The sequence below is a fragment of the Schizosaccharomyces japonicus genome, assembly GCF_000149845.2.
Source record: "Schizosaccharomyces japonicus yFS275 unplaced genomic scaffold supercont5.2, whole genome shotgun sequence".
In the NCBI taxonomy this organism is placed as follows: domain Eukaryota; kingdom Fungi; phylum Ascomycota; class Schizosaccharomycetes; order Schizosaccharomycetales; family Schizosaccharomycetaceae; genus Schizosaccharomyces; species Schizosaccharomyces japonicus.
Window position 1 is genome coordinate 3,035,827 of NW_011627861.1, and position 19,937 is coordinate 3,055,763.

The window sequence follows — 19,937 nt, forward strand, 5'->3', positions numbered from 1 at the left end:
TATAGTGGGCCATCCACTGCTAGTGAAGAAGAAAGAGAAACAAAAAAACTCAAATTAATAGAAAGAAAAATAGTTTTGGTCACCTGTGAATGACTCGTTGGTACTCATACTCAGTTCAAATTTTCGTTGTTCATTACACGTTCATTACTAACTAAGCTTGTTTGTCGAAGCTTTTGATAAATACCTCTTCCAAATCAAAATTTGGAGAGTTCACGTCTAGCCGTTCATCCGGCTGCGAATTCGTTGCAAGAGTGCTTTTTTGTTGCATAGCATCTGCGAGTCCTAACGCCGAATTCTGTTAGCGACGAATACAAATTGATTGATGCTTTTCGCATCCAGCATGGTGTTTCATTTTTATACGCACCATTTTTTTGTAAGCGGTAGAGTTGTTTCGCCTCCTGTATTAAACGCTCCTGTTTTTTCAACCGTTCGCTCAATTCGGTTTGTTCCTTCCGTTTAAGGAAAGCTCTTCGCTCATGGATTCCATAGCCTAAGCCGACGACAAGCACGGCCCATCTCACTGCCTAGGGTTTCGTTAGACGAGCAAGTAACTACTTTAATAATGCACAAAGATACAAACCTTCATATTCATTTTTTGCTGGGTTTAGTGAGCTCTTAACAGACAATGCAAGCCAAAAGCAATTTAAAGGGACCGCCCTCCCGTAAGACATCAGTCAGTCTCAGTATGCGTAAGGTGGGGGGGATGGGGCCAGCGGGGGCCACCACTTAATGAATTCTAACACAGCCTAACAAACTTCCAAAAGTTGCATTGAACCTCGCAAAAATGAATAACACATCTACAAACTGTCTTAAGCCAAATAACGCGGTGCATCGTTCCTCTCCGTAAAAGCTTACTAGTAGGAAACGCTGCAGCTCTACTTCAGCACGAACGTCCACGACTATCCTTAGCCAAACTCAATGTCCCAAGCAAAACCGTCGCAAGTGGTCTTTCAAGACCGCGAAAAGCCTCAAGAGGTTCGTTTCTCAAACATTACCGCTGCGCGGTCAGTTTCTGATGCGATTCGCACCAGTTTGGGCCCCAAAGGCATGGATAAAATGATTCAAACGGGTAAAGGAGAGGTTATCCTCACAAACGACGGTGCTACGATTTTGAAGCATCTCTCGGTGCTTCATCCTGCGGCCAAGATGCTCGTCGATCTCAGTAGCGCCCAAGATGTTGAAGCTGGAGATGGCACTACTTCTGTCGTTGTTTTGGCTGGTTCAATGCTTTCCGCCTCTGAAAAGCTGCTGAAGATGGGAATCCACCCTACGATCATTGCAGAATCGTTCCAACGGGCCGCTGCTGTCACAGTCGAGTGCTTAAAATCAAATTCGTTGAGCATTGAATTGGACGACCGGGAGTCACTCCTTCGTGCAGCTACTACGTCTTTGAGCTCGAAGATTGTTTCACAATACAGTAACCTGCTGGCTCCAATTGCTGTAGATGCTGTCCTTAAAGTAATTGACCCTAAGACGGCCGTAAACGTTGATCTTAAGGACATTCGTGTTGTCAAAAAGCTTGGCGGCATCATCGACGATACCGAGCTTATTCCTGGTCTTGTTCTTACACAAACGGCCATTAAAAGTGCCGGTGGTCCTACTCGTATGGAGAAGGCTAAGATTGCTATGATCCAATTCCAGCTTTCTCCCCCTAAACCCGACATGGAAAACCAAGTTGTTGTTAATGACTACCGCCAGATGGACAAGATTCTGAAGGAGGAGCGTCAATACTTGCTCAACATTTGCAAGAAGATCAAGAAGTCTGGCGCCAACGTACTGCTCATTCAAAAATCCATCCTCCGTGATGCCGTTAATGACCTCTCTCTCCACTTCCTTGCCAAGCTCAAGATTATGGCTGTAAAGGACATTGAGCGCGAAGAGGTGGAGTTCATTTGCAAGTCTACTGGTTGCAAGCCCATTGCTGACATTGACTCCTTTACCGAAGACAAGCTTGGTCACGCCGACCTCGTGGAGGAAGTGTCGTCTGCTGGCGAGCGCATTATTAAGGTGAGCGGTGTGAAGAATGCCGGCAAGACCGTTTCTATTCTGTGCCGTGGTGCAAACCAATTGACGCTTGAAGAAGCTGAACGTTCTCTTCACGACGCCTTGTGTGTTATTCGTTGCTTGGTCAAGCAACGTGCTTTGATTGCTGGTGGTGGTTCACCGGAAATTGAGGCTGCTCAGCACCTTCGTCATTATGCCCAAAAGCTGGAGGGTCGTGAAGCTATTTGCTTCCAAGCATTCGCTGACGCGCTGGAGATTATCCCCGTCACTTTGGCTGAAAACGCTGGTCTCAATTCCATCCAAGTGCTGACGGAACTTCGTAGTCGTCATGCCCAAGGCGAGAAAACTGCCGGCATTAATGTACGCAAGGGCACTGTCACGAACATCCTTGAGGAGAATGTTTTGCAACCTTTGCTGGTGAACACGAGTGCTATACAATTGGCTGCCGAGACGACCAAGATGATCATGAAGGTGGATGACATTACGTTGGCTCGTTAAGCAGTGCACACTTGTCCGTACGAATGTAGAATTCTGGTTTAAGTTTTGCAGAGTGTGTGTGATTCCGTTCTTTTCTGTCTTGTCTTGTACGATTAGGAACAAACTTTACGCTTTGATCACATATACCCCACTAGAGTTCTTTCAGCGGTACGAAGCTAAAAAAAATAACGTGTAAGTCAGCATGGTAAGCAGCACTACGAACGAATGTACGTCGGGTTCTTTGCACTGCTTTTGAATTCTACACGGCCATCGTTCAAGCCTTGCATAGACCTAGCCATATGCTTCCTCGTCATCATCGTTGCATCCGTCTGCTTCCCATTATATAATGTGGTGAATATCTTTGTTGTACTTGGTCTATCAAAAATGTTATTGGAGAAGTATTTTACGTAGACAAAAAAGCACAGAGTAAGTAGGAAAAGAAAAAAACTAGACGAAGCCAGAAGAACTTGAGAGATCATGTACAAGATGGGGGCAACTGATCAACAGTATCTTTCTAAATAGAACCGCGGAACCGTCTTGCCAACGGTGGTACAATGGCAATGGTTAAGGGAACACGAGCAACAATGAGTGCCTTATGAATACCATATGCCAAAATAAACTCCGTCCAAAACGTTGTCATTTGGGGCTTTGACTCCTCCATACCTGCCTCAGGAACATGGACTGGGGTGCTGTTAGAACCCCAAGGGCAATTCTCTCGAATGTACGAGATGACTCGGTCTTGAACAGCACCAATTTTTTCGGCACCAAGTGAATGAACCACTAAGTAAGAGAGTGACAAATCAAGCAAGGAGATTCCAATGTACACACCAAGACCCCACCAACCATACTGCTTGGTGAGAGCTTTTATTCTTTGAGTTAGAGACTGGGGAGCCGCCGATGACGACGGCGTAGGAGAGCCTGGAGCACTTGAGGCAAAAGGACGACCGGTCATGGGTCGCAGAGGAACCCACCTCTGGCTAGTGGCAGGTACTGAGCGAAGGAATCGAAACAATCTTTTTGGCATATTGAGAGGTTCGTTCTGCCGAACCCGCGGACAATGTGGTTTATAAGTTTCACGGTCATTCTGTTGGATGTCATCGATACAACATTGTGCACTGGAATACGATATCCTGGATACCGGAATGGAACAGATTTTTACGGACCGTGGAAAAACCGCGGCCATTTTCATAGCTGCCTTAGCCAAGCTTAGTAACATTGTCCCAAGGTTCGTTACAGCTGGGACATTGGACGGACTGTAATCGATTGCAGCAGTAAACATGCAAGCAGTAACCGCAATTGCATAAACCGCCCTGGTAATTGTTAGCTCTGAACGAACATGCTAAACGCTTAAATGCTTAAAACATGAATGTGGTACTTACCAGAGTGACGATTCCGCGACATGCATTGCATTCAAAAACACTGTTTTCGTACTCTGTTCGCAGGTACTGCTCCAAGTCAGCCAGTGACCGATTGGATAATGAGTACATGCCGTCGCGTTGGACGAGCCATTCGTCTCGTTCAAAATCCTGCAAGTAGGATTCAACTGTGTGTGTTGCTAGCGGGAGTTTTTCCTCTTTTGCTGCAAGTCTGTGGATATCAAGTGAAGAAAGAGAAAACGCGTAGTTTTCCGCCTGTATGATCCACTCAATCAGGTAACGGAAGAACTCGACCTCGATGCTGGGATAGAATGTTGCCTGTTGCGATACTGTGTCGCTCGACATGTTTTGAAGATACCAAAATACGCGTCCATCAATTTGATCCAGAACGCGTTTCAGCTGAAAATCTAAATCGTGCAAAGCACGATTGATGTCGTCTATAACATCATTGAACCGGTCATCTTCATTCTGGCGATGTATGAATTGCTCAAGTTCTGCTTCTTCAATTCCAGCCGACCGAGAAATGATGTGTTGCAGAGTAACCTTGTGTCGTGTAGGAAGCATGTAGTTTGACGCGTCTGTCGCAGGGCATCATAAGCATAATTGTTGTTGCCTTATTAAGGTAACCCCGTGACTTTCACGTGTGCGGGGTGCAAATCCTCCACCATATACTGGTCCGGTAATGCCGTGGTCATACCACGGCATAGTCAGTCTACTGCCCTGCTCAAAGCACACAGCGACTTCGCGTATATGGTAGATGCAATTGGTGCTTCATGAAGAAGAATTGTGCTGCTCCGGCACCAAAAAAAGCTGTGCCTACATTTGTTCTATCGAACTTCACAGCCTCTAATAATCTGCATCATCGTAGACCTCAGCAACCTTGGAAGAAGGTTTTATGGCGGAAACAGGATTATCCAGACAACTACATTGACGAATCTTTCTTGAACGGCTTACAGCGTAATGTAAACATTCAGGTAACGGACTTTTGGTCGCTTGTGGCCGATTCATTGCCTATTACGCAGCATCTCGCCAGTATAGTTATCTTTGTTGCCTGCTTCGTCGCTATTTACCAGAACAGACTATCGTGCACTGTTCTAGGCGTCTGCTCAAACGTGTTTGCCGTCTCTGCGTTCATTTTGTGGGACCGTGTGATTAGTAAACCCTCGCAATCCTATGTTTTTATCAGCTATCGAGAGTGTTTCAAATCATGTCTTCTCATCGTGCTCACACTCATCGGTCTTTCGCCTATTCTAATGTCTCTTACCAAATCCACTTCCCCCGATTCCATTTGGTCTGTGTCTGTATGGTTGTTTTTAGCTAATGTGTTTTTCCACGAATACACCGTCGACAACAAACTTATTCGCTCTGAACACGAAGGCCAGCGGAACAGATCTGCGTTTAACACTCGTTTGCACAATTCTTTATCCACAAATGCCTCTCTGTCGGCCTCCGTTGTTTTGGCTTCGCGGCTTGATCAGTCGTTGCATGTTTTCATTTTCATCCTCTTTGCTGTATACTGGTTTGCTCTGTTTCCTATTTTTCGGAAATACGTTCACATGTATTCCTTTTACGCCGACATGCTTATGACTTTATTCATGCTCATCTCTGCTTACTTGGCCACATGCATCGTTGCTTCTGTCGCCATAGCCTCTGTCTTTCTTCTTCTCATCTTCTTTATTTCGTTTGTCTGCCCTGTGTGGTTTATTAAGCTGCAAAGGTTCAAAAAGTATGTGTTACGTTGTGTCGAAAGCCGTTGTACGTCTTCTCTGAATGCGTTTACTAACGAAAATGTAGTGAGATACATGGACCTTGGGATATTGCTCGTCCACAGATTGGAAAGAACAAGTTTTCATAAGAATCCCTGGCATTTCCATTCACCATTAAAGCATCGCCGCTGCGTTCATTTACATCACCATATGAGCTTTCCGTGTGTAAGTGGGACAAAATCAAGCAAGCCAACTTTAATTTGTATCATCTTTCATAACTACATCTATCCTCTGTGATTGCGACGACAGTACTTTTATTGCTCAAATGCTTTCTCCTCTTCACTACTTAGGTTCCAAAATAACCCTCTCCTTCATACACTTCAGCATAATGGAATTATATGCGATTTTTGACACAATTCTAAAAGTCATGCTTTTTCTACAGCTCACCTCTTCCTCGTTGCCAATTCATTTTTTAAACAGATTTCCATCATGCCGTAAGTCTGTGCCTTAGAGAGTGCAACTGCGCGTTAACTGGTTTAACAGTTTCCAAGGAGCTGTAGCGCGAAGTTCCTTGCTGAGACCTCAATGATGAGCAATAGCGCCTGCATCGCCTTTTGCATCGGTACCACATGGCAGATTCAGGACTCGGTTCCTTTGAGAGTTCTAACCTGGCATCGTTGGATGCAGTCGAGGATTTGTTTGACCTTCCTTTGGACGATTTGAATGGCCAAACGGAAAACAGCAAAATATCTTCTGAAGCATTACTACAACCTTCTAAGGTTTTTTCACAAAAATGGTTATCACAGTTGCAAAAACAATGGCCTGATTCAGCAAACTATGATGACTTAAATGGCTATCCTCGGACAATGTCTCGTTTGGAAATTCAACTCATTCGTCAAGGATTAGATGGTCATGTCATTGGATACCGTGAGGTAAGTAACAAACTTATCCTAGTTTTATGTAAGTTAACAAGGTTTTTTAGATTTCTAACGCAAATGATGAACTTAATGCAACAAACTCTTCAAGTTTAAACCGTCGTCCAGCCGCCAAAGCTGACTTTGTTAGAGGTAAAACAAGTCATATACCTTTCCATCCTGGTGGACTGGCACCCTCTACTTCAGACGTTGATGAACCTAATGCGGAGCAGAAGGTTGCCATGGCTCTTCGGGGAGCAGATGGTCTTTATCAAGTACCGCCCGGCTTCTCACACGGCCTTCCAATTTCAGAAGTGAATGCACGACATCAGGATGAAGGCCCTGGAGCCCTGAGAACTGGGACACTGAAAGCATTCGTCCACTTAATAGGATATACACTACTTTAAATGAGCTGCAAGAACAAATTCAAGCGGTTACTTCTAAGCACACCGAAATTGACGATCTTCTTCCAGAGAAAAAGCAGTTGGCAGACTTGCCTGTTTCTCGTGATATGATACCTCGAAAAGAGTATGCTCATGTAGTAGACAGCAAATCGACTATGGAAAACTTCCATCAACTTGTTCCCGAAATGGCTATTGAGTATCCTTTTGAACTCGACAATTTTCAGAAGGAAGCAGTTTATCACCTAGAAATGGGTGATTCAGTTTTCGTCGCCGCTCACACGAGTGCCGGTAAAACTGTCGTTGCTGAATATGCCATTGCTTTGGCCCAAAAACATATGACTCGTGCCATTTACACATCACCTATTAAAGCCTTGTCAAATCAAAAATTTCGGGATTTCAAAACAAAATTTGAAGATGTCGGTATCTTGACAGGTGATGTTCAGGTGAATCCCGATGCATCCTGTCTAATCATGACGACTGAGATTCTTCGAAGCATGCTTTATCGTGGCTCCGATTTAATTCGCGATGTCGAGTTTGTTATTTTCGATGAAGTTCACTACGTCAACGATTTAGAGAGAGGTGTCGTTTGGGAGGAAGTTATTATTATGTTACCAGCTCATGTCACACTTATTTTGCTGTCTGCAACAGTTCCTAACACAAAAGAGTTTGCATCTTGGGTTGGTCGTACTAAGAAGAAAAACATCTACGTTATATCGACTTCTAAGCGGCCAGTTCCTTTAGAGCATTACCTTTACGTCAATCAGAACATGTATAAAATTGTGGACCAAAATAACAGATTCTTGAGTGATGGATACAAAGAAGCTTCGTTAGCTTTGAAGGGTCCGGAGAAGGTCATTCCGCCGGCACAGAAGAATCAAAATGGAACAAGAGGTCGTGGTAATCCCCGTGGACGTGGCAACCAAAGAGGACGCGGTTCCCAAGTTAATCTAATGCGTGGCAGAGGTAATGTTCGCGCTGGTGAACGGAGAGATGTCAACGTATGGGTACATTTAGTCGGTCACCTCCAGAAACAAAATCTTCTCCCCGTCATTGTGTTTGTATTTTCGAAAAAACGTTGCGAGGAGTATGTTGACACGCTTGCCAATCGTACCTTAAATACACAAAAAGAGAAGAGTGAAGTTCATATTGTGATCGAAAAAGCCATTGCAAGACTCAAAAAGGAAGATCGAAATCTTCCTCAGATCGGCCGCATGCGCGACATGCTGTCTCGGGGTTTAGCTGTTCACCATGGCGGTTTGCTCCCAATTGTCAAGGAAATTGTCGAGTTGCTATTCCAGAGGGGACTTGTTAAAGTTCTGTTTGCGACGGAAACTTTCGCTATGGGTGTTAACATGCCTGCAAAATCTGTCGTCTTTTCCGGCACACAGAAGCATGATGGTCGAAGCTTTCGCGATTTGTTACCTGGTGAATATACACAGTGCTCTGGACGTGCTGGCCGTCGTGGTCTTGATTCCACGGGCACAGTAATTATTTTAGTGCGCAGTGATATCCCCGATACCGCTTCCCTTCATCATATGATACTAGGAACTCCTACTAAACTTGTGAGTCAGTTCAGACTGACTTACAATATGGTTTTGAACTTGCTCCGCGTTGAGACACTTCGTATTGAAGATATGATTAAGCGAAGCTTCAGTGAAAACGCCAGCCAAATGTTATTACCACAGCATGAAAAAGAGATTGTATCGTTTGAAGACAAACTCGAAACAATACGTAGTCAGATGCGTGGTATGCATACTTTGATCGGCGAGTTTCTTGAACGTTGTTTGCGCATAAAGGAGTATGTACAAATTATGCATCAACGGGCTATACGTACGCCAAATGGTCGGCGACTTTTCAAAGAGGGACGCGTTGTTGTTTTCCAACACGCGAATGCCACTCGAAGTGTTGCCGTCTTATTGGGTTCAGCATTGACTACGTCTTCGGATGATTGTTCTTTGGAAGCTGCATTCTTATCCCCTATCGATGACCAGAAAAGACCAAGTGATCTCTTACCCTTCACTTCTTGTCTGCAACCATTCATCGATGCCACGGTTCTCCAGGATTGGTCACGCTTCCGTTACGGTTATATCACCCTTTCAACAATTGAACGTGTCTGTGATACTTTAGTTAAGGTGGATTGTAACGGTGTGCGTGATCGCAGAGAGAACGCTTTCAAAAAGCTTGCTGCTCAATTTGCAAGTGTTCATGACTTTGGTAACTCAATATTCGATGAGATTGTGTGGACTAAGGTTAAGGAGTTCAGCTTCAAGGAAGCAGAAGAAAAGCGCCATCACGAAGAAATGGTGATCGCGACATCACCGTGTCTTGAAGAGGTCAATTTTACAACGCAGTTTGCTCTTTGTTACCAAGAGCATCAATTGAATGTAACAATTGAGAATTTGAGATTACAAATTTCTGATCAAAATCTCGAGTTGCTACCTGACTATGAACAGAGAATTCGCGTCTTAGAAGAACTGGGTTACATTGATTCTAAACGTACAGTTCAGTTGAAGGGTCGCGTTGCTTGCGAAATTAATTCTGCGAACGAGCTTATCCTTACAGAGCTTATTCTTGAAAATACGCTGGCTGAGTTCACCTGTGAAGAAATTGTCGCCTTATTGTCTGCATTTGTCTTTAGTGAAAAGACCGAAGTCGAACCGACTATTTCTGCACACTTGGCAAAAGGCAAAGCAATGATTCTTAGCGTTGCAGATCGCGTCAACAGTATTCAAGAAAAGCACCAAGTGCTTTACTTCAATGAGGGTAATGACTTTGAATCTCAGCCTCGTTTTGGTCTTATGGAAGTTTGTTATGAATGGGCCAGAGGCATGTCTTTCCAACGGATAACGGATTTGACTGATGTTTTAGAGGGTTCTATTGTTCGAACAATTATTCGACTAGATGAGGTTCTTCGCGAATGTCGTGGGGCTGCCAGGGTTGTTGGTGATGCATCAATGTACGCAAAAATGGAAGAGTGTCAAAATTTAATCCGCAGAAACATTGTCTTTTGTCCTTCGTTATATATGTAACTTAATGAATGAATTCATTACGAATCTATCGGTAGCTGTTCCACACACCTTTGAATTTGCCTCCTCCTCTTCATCACAATGTACTTATTTTGACTTACATACTATCCACTGCGAAAAAGACTGAAATGTTAAGTCGGCCAAAATCTGACATTCAAAAGGCTGAATGGGAGGAAAATGAGTTTCCTAGCGTATGTGAAAGATGTCTAGGTGACAATCCGTATATTCGTATGACTAAAGAGAGCTATGGTCAAGAATGCAAAATTTGCTCCCGACCATGTACTGTGTTTCGTTGGCTCGTAAGTCGTGAGCAACGACAGAAACATACAGAGATATGCGTAGCTTGTGCTCGTATGAAAAATTGCTGTCAATCTTGTATGCTGGATTTACAATTCGGTTTACCTATGGCTCTTCGTGATGCTGCATTAAAACTTGTTGATTCTGGACCAACAAATGACATTAATCGTGAGTTCTTTGCTCAAAACAATCAACAGCAGTACGAAGGAAGTGAAACGCCCTACGACAACAGAAAGGCTAGCACAGTTGCCCGCAATTTGGTCAAGCGAGTTGAGAAACGTGATCCTTACCCAAAGAAAAATCCACGGAGGACAGTTGCCGATAATGAAGCCAAACAATTGCTGCGAACCGCTAAAGCTGCCGATGCCGCTGCAGGTGTTGACAGACCAACGTTCCCAATAGCCAAAATCGCTAACGGGCAAGTTACATTGTCTGTAAATATGGAGCCGCCGAAGGATAAAAAAATTGTACGTTGTTACCTACAAATTTATTACTAATCTAACTAATAGGCATCGCTCTTTCTTATAGGTGTAGAGGATGAACTTGCCGACTATAAAATTCGGAAGCACTTTGAACAGTTTGGCCCTGTTCGTTCAGTAGTCTGCTCGCACAAAGCAAAGTGCGCATTTGTGAATTTCAAATCTCGAGCCGCAGCAGAATCTGCTGCCAGCGCTTATCCAAAAGGAGAGGTATTTATTGATGGTTTCAAACTTCGTGTTCAATGGGGAAAACCTAGAGCACTCGGCGGTGGAGATGCGGAAGAGCGCAACAGTAAGCTTGCGAAACTTGTTATGAAGGGATCTGTTCAAAACAAATCTGTTGCTCGTGTTGGCGATTCAGCGGAACGCGCATCTAATGTTGAAGAAACAAAGGTGAAACAAGAAATTGCGGAACCTGTCGGTTCAACTCAACATCACTATCCTTCCCAAAAGCGCTGATAATACTGTTTTGTTTATGGAATGAAAAGAAATGTATTAGAAATTTACTACGTATTACATCCGTACTTTCCATCAAAGTCACCTATCTTTACGATACCACAACACACAATCTCCTGCTGTGAAACATGTCTTCAGACAATATTGATAATGAAACACCTGCGGACGAGGAAGACGAGGATGTCGAGGATGTTGATGCTTGGGATATCGCAGTCGACAACAGCGGTTGTAAAGACGCCTACTTAGCAATGAATGAATGTTATTGGGACAAACACGACTGGCGGAAATGTACAAAAGAGGTACGCTTTTAATATTTGTAAAAAAAGGTGCCTTAACATAAAATTAACAATACAGGTTATGGAATTTCGAAAATGCTGGGAAAAACTGCATGGCCCATTGCCTGAAACCGGAATAAAGCCGCGATAAGGTTACGGCACCATTAATTGTACTGTATTTATGAATTGGGAGTTTTTGTAGCTCATTTTATGAACTGTCTAGCTACAGTGTATTATGTACATTTGTTTACCTCGGTGCTTTACGCGAAGTAAACAAAAACCCAAATAAGGGAAAAGATAATTTTTCTCCGTTAAAGCAAACAGAGGAGACGGGAGGTGTTAGAGCTCAAAATTAACAAATGAGCTTTCACATTTTGTTGATTGCTTTCAGTTGCATCTTCCTCGCAATAGCAGAGTACTACTTAATTGTACACTTAATTAGTTCTGAGAGTTCATTTCTTGTATGTCCCATGGATAAAACATCACCTATTCGGTGTTGTCCATCGCTAGCGTTAATTTTAATACTAATGTCCTTATCCATTAGCCAAAGCTGTTTGCGTCGCTGAGTGTTTTAAGCGTAATCTGGATGGTAATTGGAATACCCATGTGGGAGTTTGCGAACGAAGAATGCCATTTGCACATATGCGAAAGGGCGGTATTTAAACCTCACTCAGAATTTAAGTGTGAAGCCGAGCAGCGCAGCCATCGTGTAGAGCTGAAGCAGTAAATCTATACACAGTGATGAAATAGACGTAACTTCTCACTAAGGTGCAATTTCACCCTGCTCCATCTCTGTTTTTTGCTTTTTTGCGGATACTGATTCATCTTCTTCAGCACTGAGCGATCGTTTTCGAGAAATTGAAATGGTTTCTGAAGTTGCATGCTCATCTTGTTGAGCCTTTTCGTCAGTCTGCATTTGAGTAGTGGGTTCTTCTGACATCTGTGTTGGCTTTTTTGATTCCATCGATGTTTTTGAAACATTTTCAGACGCAGTTTTATCCGTTTGCGAACCAGCATTTTCATCGGCTTTGCTCTGTTGAATTCCGCTTTTCTCCAAGTCACTGTTTGTTTCAGGAGTAGCTTCAGTCTGTGGTTTTACAGGTGGAATCTGCTCAAGGCCAAGTGCTGCTTTATCTTGAGGACTCTCTGCAATTCGAATATTAAATATAGGAGAGTTCACCACAAGTCCTTCAGGAACATGTAATTCATCTCCCTTCATTGCTTTGCACAACAACTTTAAATCAGATATGCCAATGAATCGAAATTTGTCAAGGTTATCTGAGATTGCCGACCTCAAAGCGCGCCATGTTTTGCTTGCTTTGGCTTGCAAGTGATACTGACGTTCATCTTCTCTAACAGCCTCAGCCGCTTCGTTTTCTTCCTTTTCAACACCATTCAAAAAGTCAGTGGCTGCTGGAACTTGGGTTGCTTCTTTTCGTTGTAAATCCTGAAGGTTCTCCTCAACCGAAGAACTCCAGATTTTTGATAAGGAAGCAGTACCCATGCAATAACGTAACGCTGTAGCAGGTACTGTAAGCTTGTTCAATCCTTCTTGTGCTGCCTCCAAAAATGAAGAATCTAGCAGTGGTTTTTCGATGGTCAGGCAATTTCTAGCCTTCCATATTTTCCAATTATTTTCAATGGTAAAGAGACTCCGAAGAGTATTTGTCAAAACTGATTCCGGAACTTGATCCAAAAGTTTTTCTGTAGCTTGCTTAACTTTTAAAAGTTTTTTCTCCTAAAAACAAATTAGTAAATCTATGTTTTAGAAATAGTGTTTGGACTTACGTCTTCCGAATCCAGTACAAACGATGAAATAAGTGCCTTATTAGTAAATTGAAGAGAGTCCTGTTTCTTGCGGTTTTCTTGAGTAAAGTCAAGAAGATGATTTAGCAGGATAGAGATTTGCACCAGATATTCTACCGAAAACTGCTCATCAAGTAGTTGGTATGCGAGAAGTTCATGACTGCGGATATACCGATTTAACAAAAGAAGGTGCTTTTCCGAGAATGCCCTGCGTAAAAGGATTTGGAATCGTTTGTGCAGATCTACAGAGTCGTCTCGATTTTGGAATACACTAAGTTTATGAACCCCATTGAAACACTCAAGAACTTTTTGAGTATTCGTAGTAAACATCTCAATCTCTTGGCTTGAATAGAGCTTTGTTGGGTTGGACATGTAGTTTTGCAAGCTCCAAATAGCCTCAAAAACATCATCCAATACACTTTGCTTTATCCGGGTTTCGGCTGTTGTTAATGCACGGATATTCTCTGGCAGGGTATCTTCAACATTAACAGGCTCATTTGCAATGTCGAATTCGCCGCGTAAATTGGCACCACTCCGTTCATGAGGACCAAAAACAGAACTTAAAAACATATGAATTCGACCACAAAAAGCGGGATGATCAACTCGAGATAAACGTCTTAGAAGGTTATTTGAAATACGGAGCAACACCGGTCCTTTTCCCCGAGTTCCACTTAAACCAACGGTGACAAGCGGTCTTGTAGTAAAGTACTCATAGAGCTTTTCACAGTCTTGAACACTATGAATATCAACGAGCTCCTCCATTAGTGTAAATGTAGTAACCTCATCATGCTGTTCAGAGTGTAATTTTGCCAGGGAGACTGTAAGATCCAGAATGGCGAATAACTTTTGAATTCGTTTGTCAATTGTTAAATCACGATTCGCCTTTTCAATTATTAGCACAGATGTAAGGACAGGACTCAAATTTCTATACATACAGAGATATCATAACAACAAAATTTGACAGCAGTTTCAAGCTCTGTGACATTACGAAACGACTCTTGCAAAGAAGGATAAACTTTCTTTTCAACAAAATCAGAGAATTCTTTTTTCAGAGGAGGATTGGAAAGAGCAAGTAGATCATCTAGAGACGCCGACGCGTAGAATTTCGTTTTTAATGTCTCTCTAATGCTCATTTGAATATGGAAACGCGAATTTCTGACGACTTAGCATCAGCACGCGGTGAGTATCGGGGTCAGCGGTCGCCTTGTGTGTATGTTATTCGTGGTGTAGTGTTTCAAATTTAAGTTTCCTCGTCATGCGTAATTAAGGTTGGGTACGCGTCGCTTCACACACCTTTAACCAAACACTTTTATAATCTTCATTACACGTAAAAAACCTACGATAGACATATTTTGACATTTGTTCATCTATGTAATGATTCTGTGTTACTTAATGCTAGAACAATGGCAGACTCAAAGGAGCTAAACGAATTGGGGGTTTTCTCTGTGGATCAAGACACGTTTGAGCGTGGTCTTCAACAAAATGCAAACAAGCTCTTGGCCGAAAGGAAAAAAGAATCAGAAGAGAAGCGCTTAGCAAAAGTTAGAAAGGAGTTGGACGCACTTAATGCAAAAATAAGACGTGTCGAAGAGCGAATTGATTCCCGATTTACCAAAATTAGTGTTCGTGCAACCCTGCACGAACAGTTGGACACATTACAGGATGATTTTAAGCGTCTTAAACAAGATGAACAAGACATTCTACAGCGTTTGAATCCAACTGAAAATACACCCCAAGACTTTGATAGTCAATTAGAACAACGTGAAAGTCTCATTCGGACGGGTCAAATCACACCGTTCTCGAGGTTAGATTCAGTTCAACAGCCGGATGAGTATGAAGAGAACGTTGTTGAAAATGAGGAGGTCAAAAATGCACCTAGTGGTTCTCCTTCTGGAGAGAAAGAAGAAGAAGAATCTGAACAGAAGAATGTACTGGCAGAGAATGCTGTTTCTTCTGCAGTAACAGAAGCTACTTTGGCTTCTTTGGATGACGGTGATGAGCTAGTTTATCGTAAACGTCTTCAAAAATGGTGCACCGCTCGACAAACATTAAGAGAGAAAAAAGAAGCTGCGGGAGAAGGTACCAGTGAAAATAAAAATTCACAGACACAACCAGAATCACTTAGTGAAGAGCCAGAATGGTTTTTGCCTCATCCGACTAAAAAGGCCCAGGTTTTTGATGATGGATTTTCTATCCCCGGGGACATTCGGCCGAAGCTCTTTCGCTACCAAGTAACATGCATACTCTGGCTTTGGGAACTCTATTGTCAAGGTGCTGGAGGAATTATTGGTGATGAAATGGGTCTTGGAAAAACCGTACAGATTGTCGCCTATTTGGCTTCACTCCACTACTCTCGTAAATTCGACAAGCCAACGTTGGTTGTTTGTCCGGCCACTTTAATGAAACAATGGGTTGGAGAGTTTCATCGGTGGTGGGCTCCATTCCGAGTAGTTATATTACATTCTACTGGAAGCGGTCTCAACTCAAAACGGGAAGGACGAGATTACAAGGATAGTGCATCAGAAGGAGAAGATGAGGAAGAGGAAAGCGTTCTTGAGGCCGAAGACGAAAGGGTAAATCCTCTTCGGCGTAGTTCTGCATCTTTTCACAAATTTGCGGAAAAGCTGATTGATAGCACTTTTGAGCGCGGACACATACTAATTACTACGTATGCTGGGTTGCGCATTTATTCGGATCTTCTTCTTCCTCGAGAATGGGGCTATTGTATTCTGGATGAAGGTCATAAAATTCGTAATCCGGATGCTGAAATATCAATTCTGAGTAAACAGCTACGTACGGTTAATCGAATCATTTTGTCCGGGACACCCATCCAAAATAATCTTACTGAATTATGGAATCTATTCGACTTTATATTTCCTGGACGCCTGGGCACTCTTCCAGTTTTTCAAAATCAATTTGCTTTACCCATCAACATAGGTGGGTATGCCAATGCAACCAATATACAAGTGCAAACCTCTTATAAATGTGCCTGTATGCTCCGTGATCTAATATCGCCATATTTATTACGACGGATGAAGTTGGATGTCGCCGCAGACTTGCCCAAAAAGTCCGAGCAGGTCTTGTTTTGTAAATTAACACCGGAGCAAAGGATCGCTTATCAGCAATTTTTGAACAGTGGTGACATGAACAAAATTCTTAATGGAAAGCGTCAGGTACTTTTTGGTGTGGATGTGCTCAGAAAAATCTGTAATCATCCGGATTTGGTTATGCGTGAGTTTTTGGAACATAAAGAAGGCTATGAGTATGGTGATCCTAAGAAATCAGGAAAGCTCAAAGTGGTACAAGCGTTGCTGAAGCTTTGGAAATCTCAGAATCATAGGACACTGCTATTTTCACAGACTCGCCAGATGCTCGATATTTTGGAAAAGGCAATTGGTTCGATGGGCGACATTTCCTACTGTCGAATGGATGGAACAACATCTATAGGACTTCGTCAGGGACTCGTGGATGAGTTCAATAAAACTTCACGTTACGATGTGTTCCTGCTTACCACCCGCGTCGGCGGACTTGGTATCAATCTCACTGGTGCAGACCGTGTTATTATTTTTGACCCAGATTGGAATCCGTCCACAGATGCACAAGCACGAGAACGTGCCTGGCGTTTGGGCCAGAAGCGTGATGTTGTTGTGTACCGGCTAATGTCTTCGGGAACAATAGAAGAGAAAATCTATCATCGGCAAATATTTAAACAGTTTCTTACCAACAAAATTTTGAAAGACCCAAACCAGCGGCGTTTCTTCAAGATGAACGACCTGCATGATTTATTTACCTTGGATGAAGACAAAGAAGATGAGGGAACGGCAACGGGCGACATGTTTCTTGGCGAGGAACGTATTTTTGCTACCAAGAAGAAGCCGCAGACATTTACAAAGCCCCCAAATACATCTCATTCGCAAGTTCAACAACGCCGAAAACGCAAACCGCGTCACAGTAATCCAGATGACCCTGCCGAGTTTAAAAAGTTGGAAGGAGTCGCTGGTCTAGAGGCTTACAAACCCGCGGAAGAAGAAGCAAAAAGATTGAAGAAACCCAAACAGGGCAGTACTTATGGTGAAGAGTCTATGCTTAGTGGAATTTTTGCGAGTGCAGGCGTGAAGAGTTCGTTAGAACATGATAACCTGTTCAATAATGATAATCCAGCAGATCGTATGGCACAGCAAGAAGCAAACCGGATTGCGAAAGAAGCTGCGCAAACCGTTCTTCAATCATCTTACGCTTCGCGTAACCCAAAACCACCACAACCAACAGTACCATCAGTTTCTCATACGCCGTCGCCATCTTCTGCAGTACCAAGTTCAAGCTCACTCTTAGCTCGTCTTAAGCGAAGACAATGAAGTGAACATCTCTTTTAATCCGACAAATTGGTTCTGAATCCTTCAATTTTGTTTCACCCACTCTCTTTCCAATCCGTAACAGTTTCCTTCTTTCCCTCTTTTTGTTGTCACTCTATAGGTTGTTTCATTAATTGTTGCCATACTGAATTGACTTTCTTTTGTATCATTATAATGAACTTTGTTAACAGGTTTACTTCCCCAGCTTTGTTTATTAGGTGCTTCATCTTGACATGAAACAACTCGTAGCGTCAAACGGGATTATCGTGAAAGGAACTTCCTTTCAGCAAATAGTATTCTCTTCAGGCTATTGGCAATCCGTATAGTGAGGTTTTACGAAGCGAATTTGCTGAATTTGTCAAGGTTCATAAGGTCAACAACCACATCAATTTCTTAAGAAACATAAGGATATCTTCATTAACAACAAGAATGTCATTTTTGATAGACGTCAAGGCTCTTGCTGGTCTCTTTCAAAAGGCAACGAAACCATTGGTACTATTGGATGCTACCTGGTACATGCCGAATGACCCAAAGAATGGACACGACGAGTTTTTGAAGAACAGACTTCCTGGAGCCCAATTTTTTGACATTGATGGAGTGAAGGATTTCAATAATCCTCTGCCTCATATGCTTCCCACAGCATCTTTGTTTGCGGAGTATATAGGAAAACTCGGTATTGACAGAAACTCTAGTGTTGTCGTATACGACCGGATCGGTCTGTTTTCTTCACCTCGAGTGTATTGGACGTTCAAGGTGTTTGGACATGAAGATGTTTCAATACTGTCTGGTGGGTTGCCTGCCTGGACTGAAGCTGGTTTCGAACTTGAAACCGGCGAACCAAATGCAGCAGTGCCGAAGGAGTACAAAGGTGCAGTCTTGAACAAGAACTTGGTTGCAAGTTTTGAGGATATTATTGAAATTTCTCAAGGACCAAATGCTCAAAATGCTATCGTAGTTGATGCCAGAGCTCCCGAACGGTTTAACGGAAGTGTCCCGGAAGTCAGACCTGGAATCGCTTGCGGTTGCATTCCCAAATCCATTAATGTATTTTTCAAAGATGTCTTAGACAACTCTGGTCTTCATCTTAAGCCTGTTGATGTCCTGAAACAGCTTTTTGTGTCGAAGGGGCTCGCGGATCCCAAGCAACCTATCGTAACATCTTGTGGTTCGGGTATTACCGCCAGTACTCTGTTTGTTGCCTTACATGCTGCAGGCTATAGCAATGTTCGTGTGTACGATGAATCCTGGACAGGGTACGGCAAGCGAGCTGCTGAAGATCCTAAACTACTTGGTCATTAAAATACCGAACTCAACAGACACAGTTATGACTTGTATGCGCCCTGATGAAAGAGCAATTTCTACTCTTCATCATTAATTTGTTATGTTTTGTTTTTTACAATATTATTTTATTAAAGCAAACAAAAGGAAGGACACCCAATTTCCGGAGTGAGGAATATAAAAAAACCATTTTAAACCCTTAGGAAGTAAACGAACCGTTGCTCCGCATTCACTAATTTAACAATACACAAGCACATAAGGACAACTTTTCTTAGATCGACGGTCGGTAGCAACTCATACGGGGCTTTCTCTGTAATGGGTCAATTGGTTCAACAGTGGTCCAAGAAAGGGGACACCGCGAAGGAATCCCTTTACTAAAGGGAAAGACGAAGAGAAGAGGTTGATGAAACCGAACAGCTGGATGAAGAAACCAGCGATGGGAAAGTGAAAGAAAATCAGCAAAGCACCAGTAAAGAAGCCGATGGTGCCTAAAGCCTTTTCTTTCCGAAGAAAGAAGTACGACATCCTGCTTATACCCATCAATAGACTGATGCCCGACATCAGGAGGATCTAAAAGACGCAAATTAGAGACTCGTCCTTAATACTTGCAACTGAGTGTCTGCCGCTAAGAAAAGACACTCGTCAAGGTGTATCACATACGTTTCCTAATGACAGGAAGGGCCCATCAAAGAGCATAAAAAGACCCTTTATGGATGTGTCAGTTTTTCAATGCAAGAGTTCATAAAAGTTCCTTACTATTACGAAGAATAAAAGCCCTAAAGCAGTCAAACTTGCTCCAATTTCTGTCAAATTTTGTTAGCGGATTTTTCAACTCGTTGACAAACTAACTCTGCAAATCCGAGAGCCACATGATGCTAAGCGATTGCAGTTTGGGTTTTAACCTGGAAGGAGCAGGGTTTTAACTCAGCGAAAAAAACGTAAACAATTGACTACAGCTCGCTTAACGACGTCACTCTAGTGGGGCTTTGTGGGGGCGCATTTGGTGGTGAGAAAAGTCCTCGGGCTGAAGGTCGTATAGCGCGACTCTAACGAGCTGCACAAAAGACCCCTTAGTGCGTGCGTACAC

The 19,937-nt window shown here is 42.9% G+C and overlaps 12 protein-coding genes across 12 annotated transcripts; 8 read left to right on the forward strand and 4 right to left on the reverse strand.

Annotated features, from left to right (window-relative positions):
• Positions 1 to 72: 72 nt before the first annotated feature.
• Positions 73 to 962, reverse strand: SJAG_04122 (F0-ATPase subunit E). The gene is made up of 3 exons (XM_002175208.2): positions 581 to 962; positions 365 to 524; positions 73 to 282 (listed from the first exon to the last, which is right to left on the reverse strand). Exons 1-3 carry the CDS (start codon positions 590 to 592, stop codon positions 152 to 154), a joined length of 303 nt encoding a protein of 100 aa, XP_002175244.1. The 5' UTR covers positions 593 to 962; the 3' UTR covers positions 73 to 151.
• Positions 843 to 2,947, forward strand: SJAG_04121 (chaperonin-containing T-complex delta subunit Cct4). Its single transcript, XM_002175207.2, has one exon. It carries the CDS (start codon positions 919 to 921, stop codon positions 2,500 to 2,502), a length of 1,584 nt encoding a protein of 527 aa, XP_002175243.1. The 5' UTR covers positions 843 to 918; the 3' UTR covers positions 2,503 to 2,947.
• A 532-nt stretch (positions 2,948 to 3,479) lies between these two features.
• Positions 3,480 to 4,437, reverse strand: SJAG_05323 (Smc5-6 complex non-SMC subunit 1). The gene is made up of 2 exons (XM_002175205.2): positions 3,861 to 4,437; positions 3,480 to 3,791 (listed from the first exon to the last, which is right to left on the reverse strand). The coding sequence occupies exons 1-2, from the start codon at positions 4,419 to 4,421 to the stop codon at positions 3,678 to 3,680; spliced, it is 675 nt and encodes a 224-aa protein (XP_002175241.1). The 5' UTR covers positions 4,422 to 4,437; the 3' UTR covers positions 3,480 to 3,677.
• Positions 4,438 to 4,468: 31 nt separating this feature from the next.
• SJAG_04119 (pig-C) lies at positions 4,469 to 6,176 on the forward strand. The gene is made up of 2 exons (XM_002175204.2): positions 4,469 to 5,583; positions 5,652 to 6,176. Exons 1-2 carry the CDS (start codon positions 4,631 to 4,633, stop codon positions 5,710 to 5,712), a joined length of 1,014 nt encoding a protein of 337 aa, XP_002175240.1. The 5' UTR covers positions 4,469 to 4,630; the 3' UTR covers positions 5,713 to 6,176.
• SJAG_04118 (ski complex RNA helicase Ski2) lies at positions 6,114 to 9,938 on the forward strand. Its single transcript, XM_002175203.2, has 3 exons — positions 6,114 to 6,495; positions 6,546 to 6,791; positions 6,833 to 9,938. Exons 1-3 carry the CDS (start codon positions 6,193 to 6,195, stop codon positions 9,908 to 9,910), a joined length of 3,627 nt encoding a protein of 1,208 aa, XP_002175239.2. The 5' UTR covers positions 6,114 to 6,192; the 3' UTR covers positions 9,911 to 9,938.
• Positions 9,939 to 10,035: 97 nt separating this feature from the next.
• On the forward strand, positions 10,036 to 11,142 carry SJAG_04117 (RNA-binding protein Cwf5; the record flags this gene model as incomplete). The annotated part of the gene is made up of 2 exons (XM_002175202.1): positions 10,036 to 10,671; positions 10,714 to 11,142. 2 exons carry the CDS (start codon positions 10,036 to 10,038, stop codon positions 11,140 to 11,142), a joined length of 1,065 nt encoding a protein of 354 aa, XP_002175238.1.
• A 4-nt stretch (positions 11,143 to 11,146) lies between these two features.
• SJAG_04115 (THO complex subunit) lies at positions 11,147 to 14,471 on the reverse strand. Its single transcript, XM_002175200.2, has 3 exons — positions 14,156 to 14,471; positions 13,203 to 14,102; positions 11,147 to 13,152 (listed from the first exon to the last, which is right to left on the reverse strand). Exons 1-3 carry the CDS (start codon positions 14,351 to 14,353, stop codon positions 12,178 to 12,180), a joined length of 2,073 nt encoding a protein of 690 aa, XP_002175236.1. The 5' UTR covers positions 14,354 to 14,471; the 3' UTR covers positions 11,147 to 12,177.
• On the forward strand, positions 11,268 to 11,565 carry SJAG_04116 (respiratory chain complex assembly protein; the record flags this gene model as incomplete). Its single annotated transcript, XM_002175201.1, has 2 exons — positions 11,268 to 11,438; positions 11,494 to 11,565. 2 exons carry the CDS (start codon positions 11,268 to 11,270, stop codon positions 11,563 to 11,565), a joined length of 243 nt encoding a protein of 80 aa, XP_002175237.1.
• Positions 11,852 to 12,141, forward strand: SJAG_06614 (hypothetical protein; the record flags this gene model as incomplete). Its single annotated transcript, XM_011050732.1, has 2 exons — positions 11,852 to 11,875; positions 11,959 to 12,141. Coding segments are annotated over 2 exons (207 nt in total), but the record flags the coding sequence as incomplete, so codon positions are not given.
• Positions 14,472 to 14,513: 42 nt separating the features above from the next.
• Positions 14,514 to 17,926, forward strand: SJAG_04114 (SNF2 family helicase Rhp26). Its single transcript, XM_002175199.2, has one exon. The coding sequence runs from the start codon at positions 14,624 to 14,626 to the stop codon at positions 17,573 to 17,575; it is 2,952 nt and encodes a 983-aa protein (XP_002175235.1). The 5' UTR covers positions 14,514 to 14,623; the 3' UTR covers positions 17,576 to 17,926.
• Positions 17,865 to 19,915, forward strand: SJAG_04113 (thiosulfate sulfurtransferase). The gene has a single exon (XM_002175198.2). It carries the CDS (start codon positions 18,002 to 18,004, stop codon positions 18,869 to 18,871), a length of 870 nt encoding a protein of 289 aa, XP_002175234.1. The 5' UTR covers positions 17,865 to 18,001; the 3' UTR covers positions 18,872 to 19,915.
• On the reverse strand, positions 18,910 to 19,767 carry SJAG_04112 (hypothetical protein). Its single transcript, XM_002175197.2, has 4 exons — positions 19,700 to 19,767; positions 19,607 to 19,653; positions 19,511 to 19,555; positions 18,910 to 19,420 (listed from the first exon to the last, which is right to left on the reverse strand). The coding sequence occupies exons 1-4, from the start codon at positions 19,719 to 19,721 to the stop codon at positions 19,145 to 19,147; spliced, it is 390 nt and encodes a 129-aa protein (XP_002175233.1). The 5' UTR covers positions 19,722 to 19,767; the 3' UTR covers positions 18,910 to 19,144.
• Positions 19,916 to 19,937: the final 22 nt, after the last annotated feature.

Coding starts and splice junctions, on each gene's coding strand:
- SJAG_05323 (XM_002175205.2), bottom strand. CDS start 4,421: ATGCTTCCTACACGACACAAGGTTACTCTGCAACACATCATTTCTCGG. Junction 3,792..3,860: donor GTCGCGGAATCGTCACTCTG/GTAAGTACCACA, acceptor AACAATTACCAG/GGCGGTTTATGCAATTGCGG.
- SJAG_04121 (XM_002175207.2), top strand. CDS start 919: ATGTCCCAAGCAAAACCGTCGCAAGTGGTCTTTCAAGACCGCGAAAAG.
- SJAG_04118 (XM_002175203.2), top strand. CDS start 6,193: ATGGCAGATTCAGGACTCGGTTCCTTTGAGAGTTCTAACCTGGCATCG. Junction 6,496..6,545: donor ATGTCATTGGATACCGTGAG/GTAAGTAACAAA, acceptor AAGGTTTTTTAG/ATTTCTAACGCAAATGATGA. Junction 6,792..6,832: donor ACGGCCTTCCAATTTCAGAA/GTGAATGCACGA, acceptor TGGAGCCCTGAG/AACTGGGACACTGAAAGCAT.
- SJAG_04119 (XM_002175204.2), top strand. CDS start 4,631: ATGAAGAAGAATTGTGCTGCTCCGGCACCAAAAAAAGCTGTGCCTACA. Junction 5,584..5,651: donor AAGCTGCAAAGGTTCAAAAA/GTATGTGTTACG, acceptor ACGAAAATGTAG/TGAGATACATGGACCTTGGG.
- SJAG_04113 (XM_002175198.2), top strand. CDS start 18,002: ATGTCATTTTTGATAGACGTCAAGGCTCTTGCTGGTCTCTTTCAAAAG.
- SJAG_04112 (XM_002175197.2), bottom strand. CDS start 19,721: ATGTGGCTCTCGGATTTGCAGA. Junction 19,654..19,699: donor GTGGCTCTCGGATTTGCAGA/GTTAGTTTGTCA, acceptor AAAATTTGACAG/AAATTGGAGCAAGTTTGACT. Junction 19,556..19,606: donor GGCTTTTATTCTTCGTAATA/GTAAGGAACTTT, acceptor ACATCCATAAAG/GGTCTTTTTATGCTCTTTGA.
- SJAG_04122 (XM_002175208.2), bottom strand. Junction 283..364: donor CTACCGCTTACAAAAAAATG/GTGCGTATAAAA, acceptor ATTCGGCGTTAG/GACTCGCAGATGCTATGCAA.
- SJAG_04115 (XM_002175200.2), bottom strand. CDS start 14,353: ATGAGCATTAGAGAGACATTAAAAACGAAATTCTACGCGTCGGCGTCT. Junction 14,103..14,155: donor TTTGTTGTTATGATATCTCT/GTATGTATAGAA, acceptor ATAATTGAAAAG/GCGAATCGTGATTTAACAAT. Junction 13,153..13,202: donor TTGTACTGGATTCGGAAGAC/GTAAGTCCAAAC, acceptor ATTTGTTTTTAG/GAGAAAAAACTTTTAAAAGT.
- SJAG_04114 (XM_002175199.2), top strand. CDS start 14,624: ATGGCAGACTCAAAGGAGCTAAACGAATTGGGGGTTTTCTCTGTGGAT.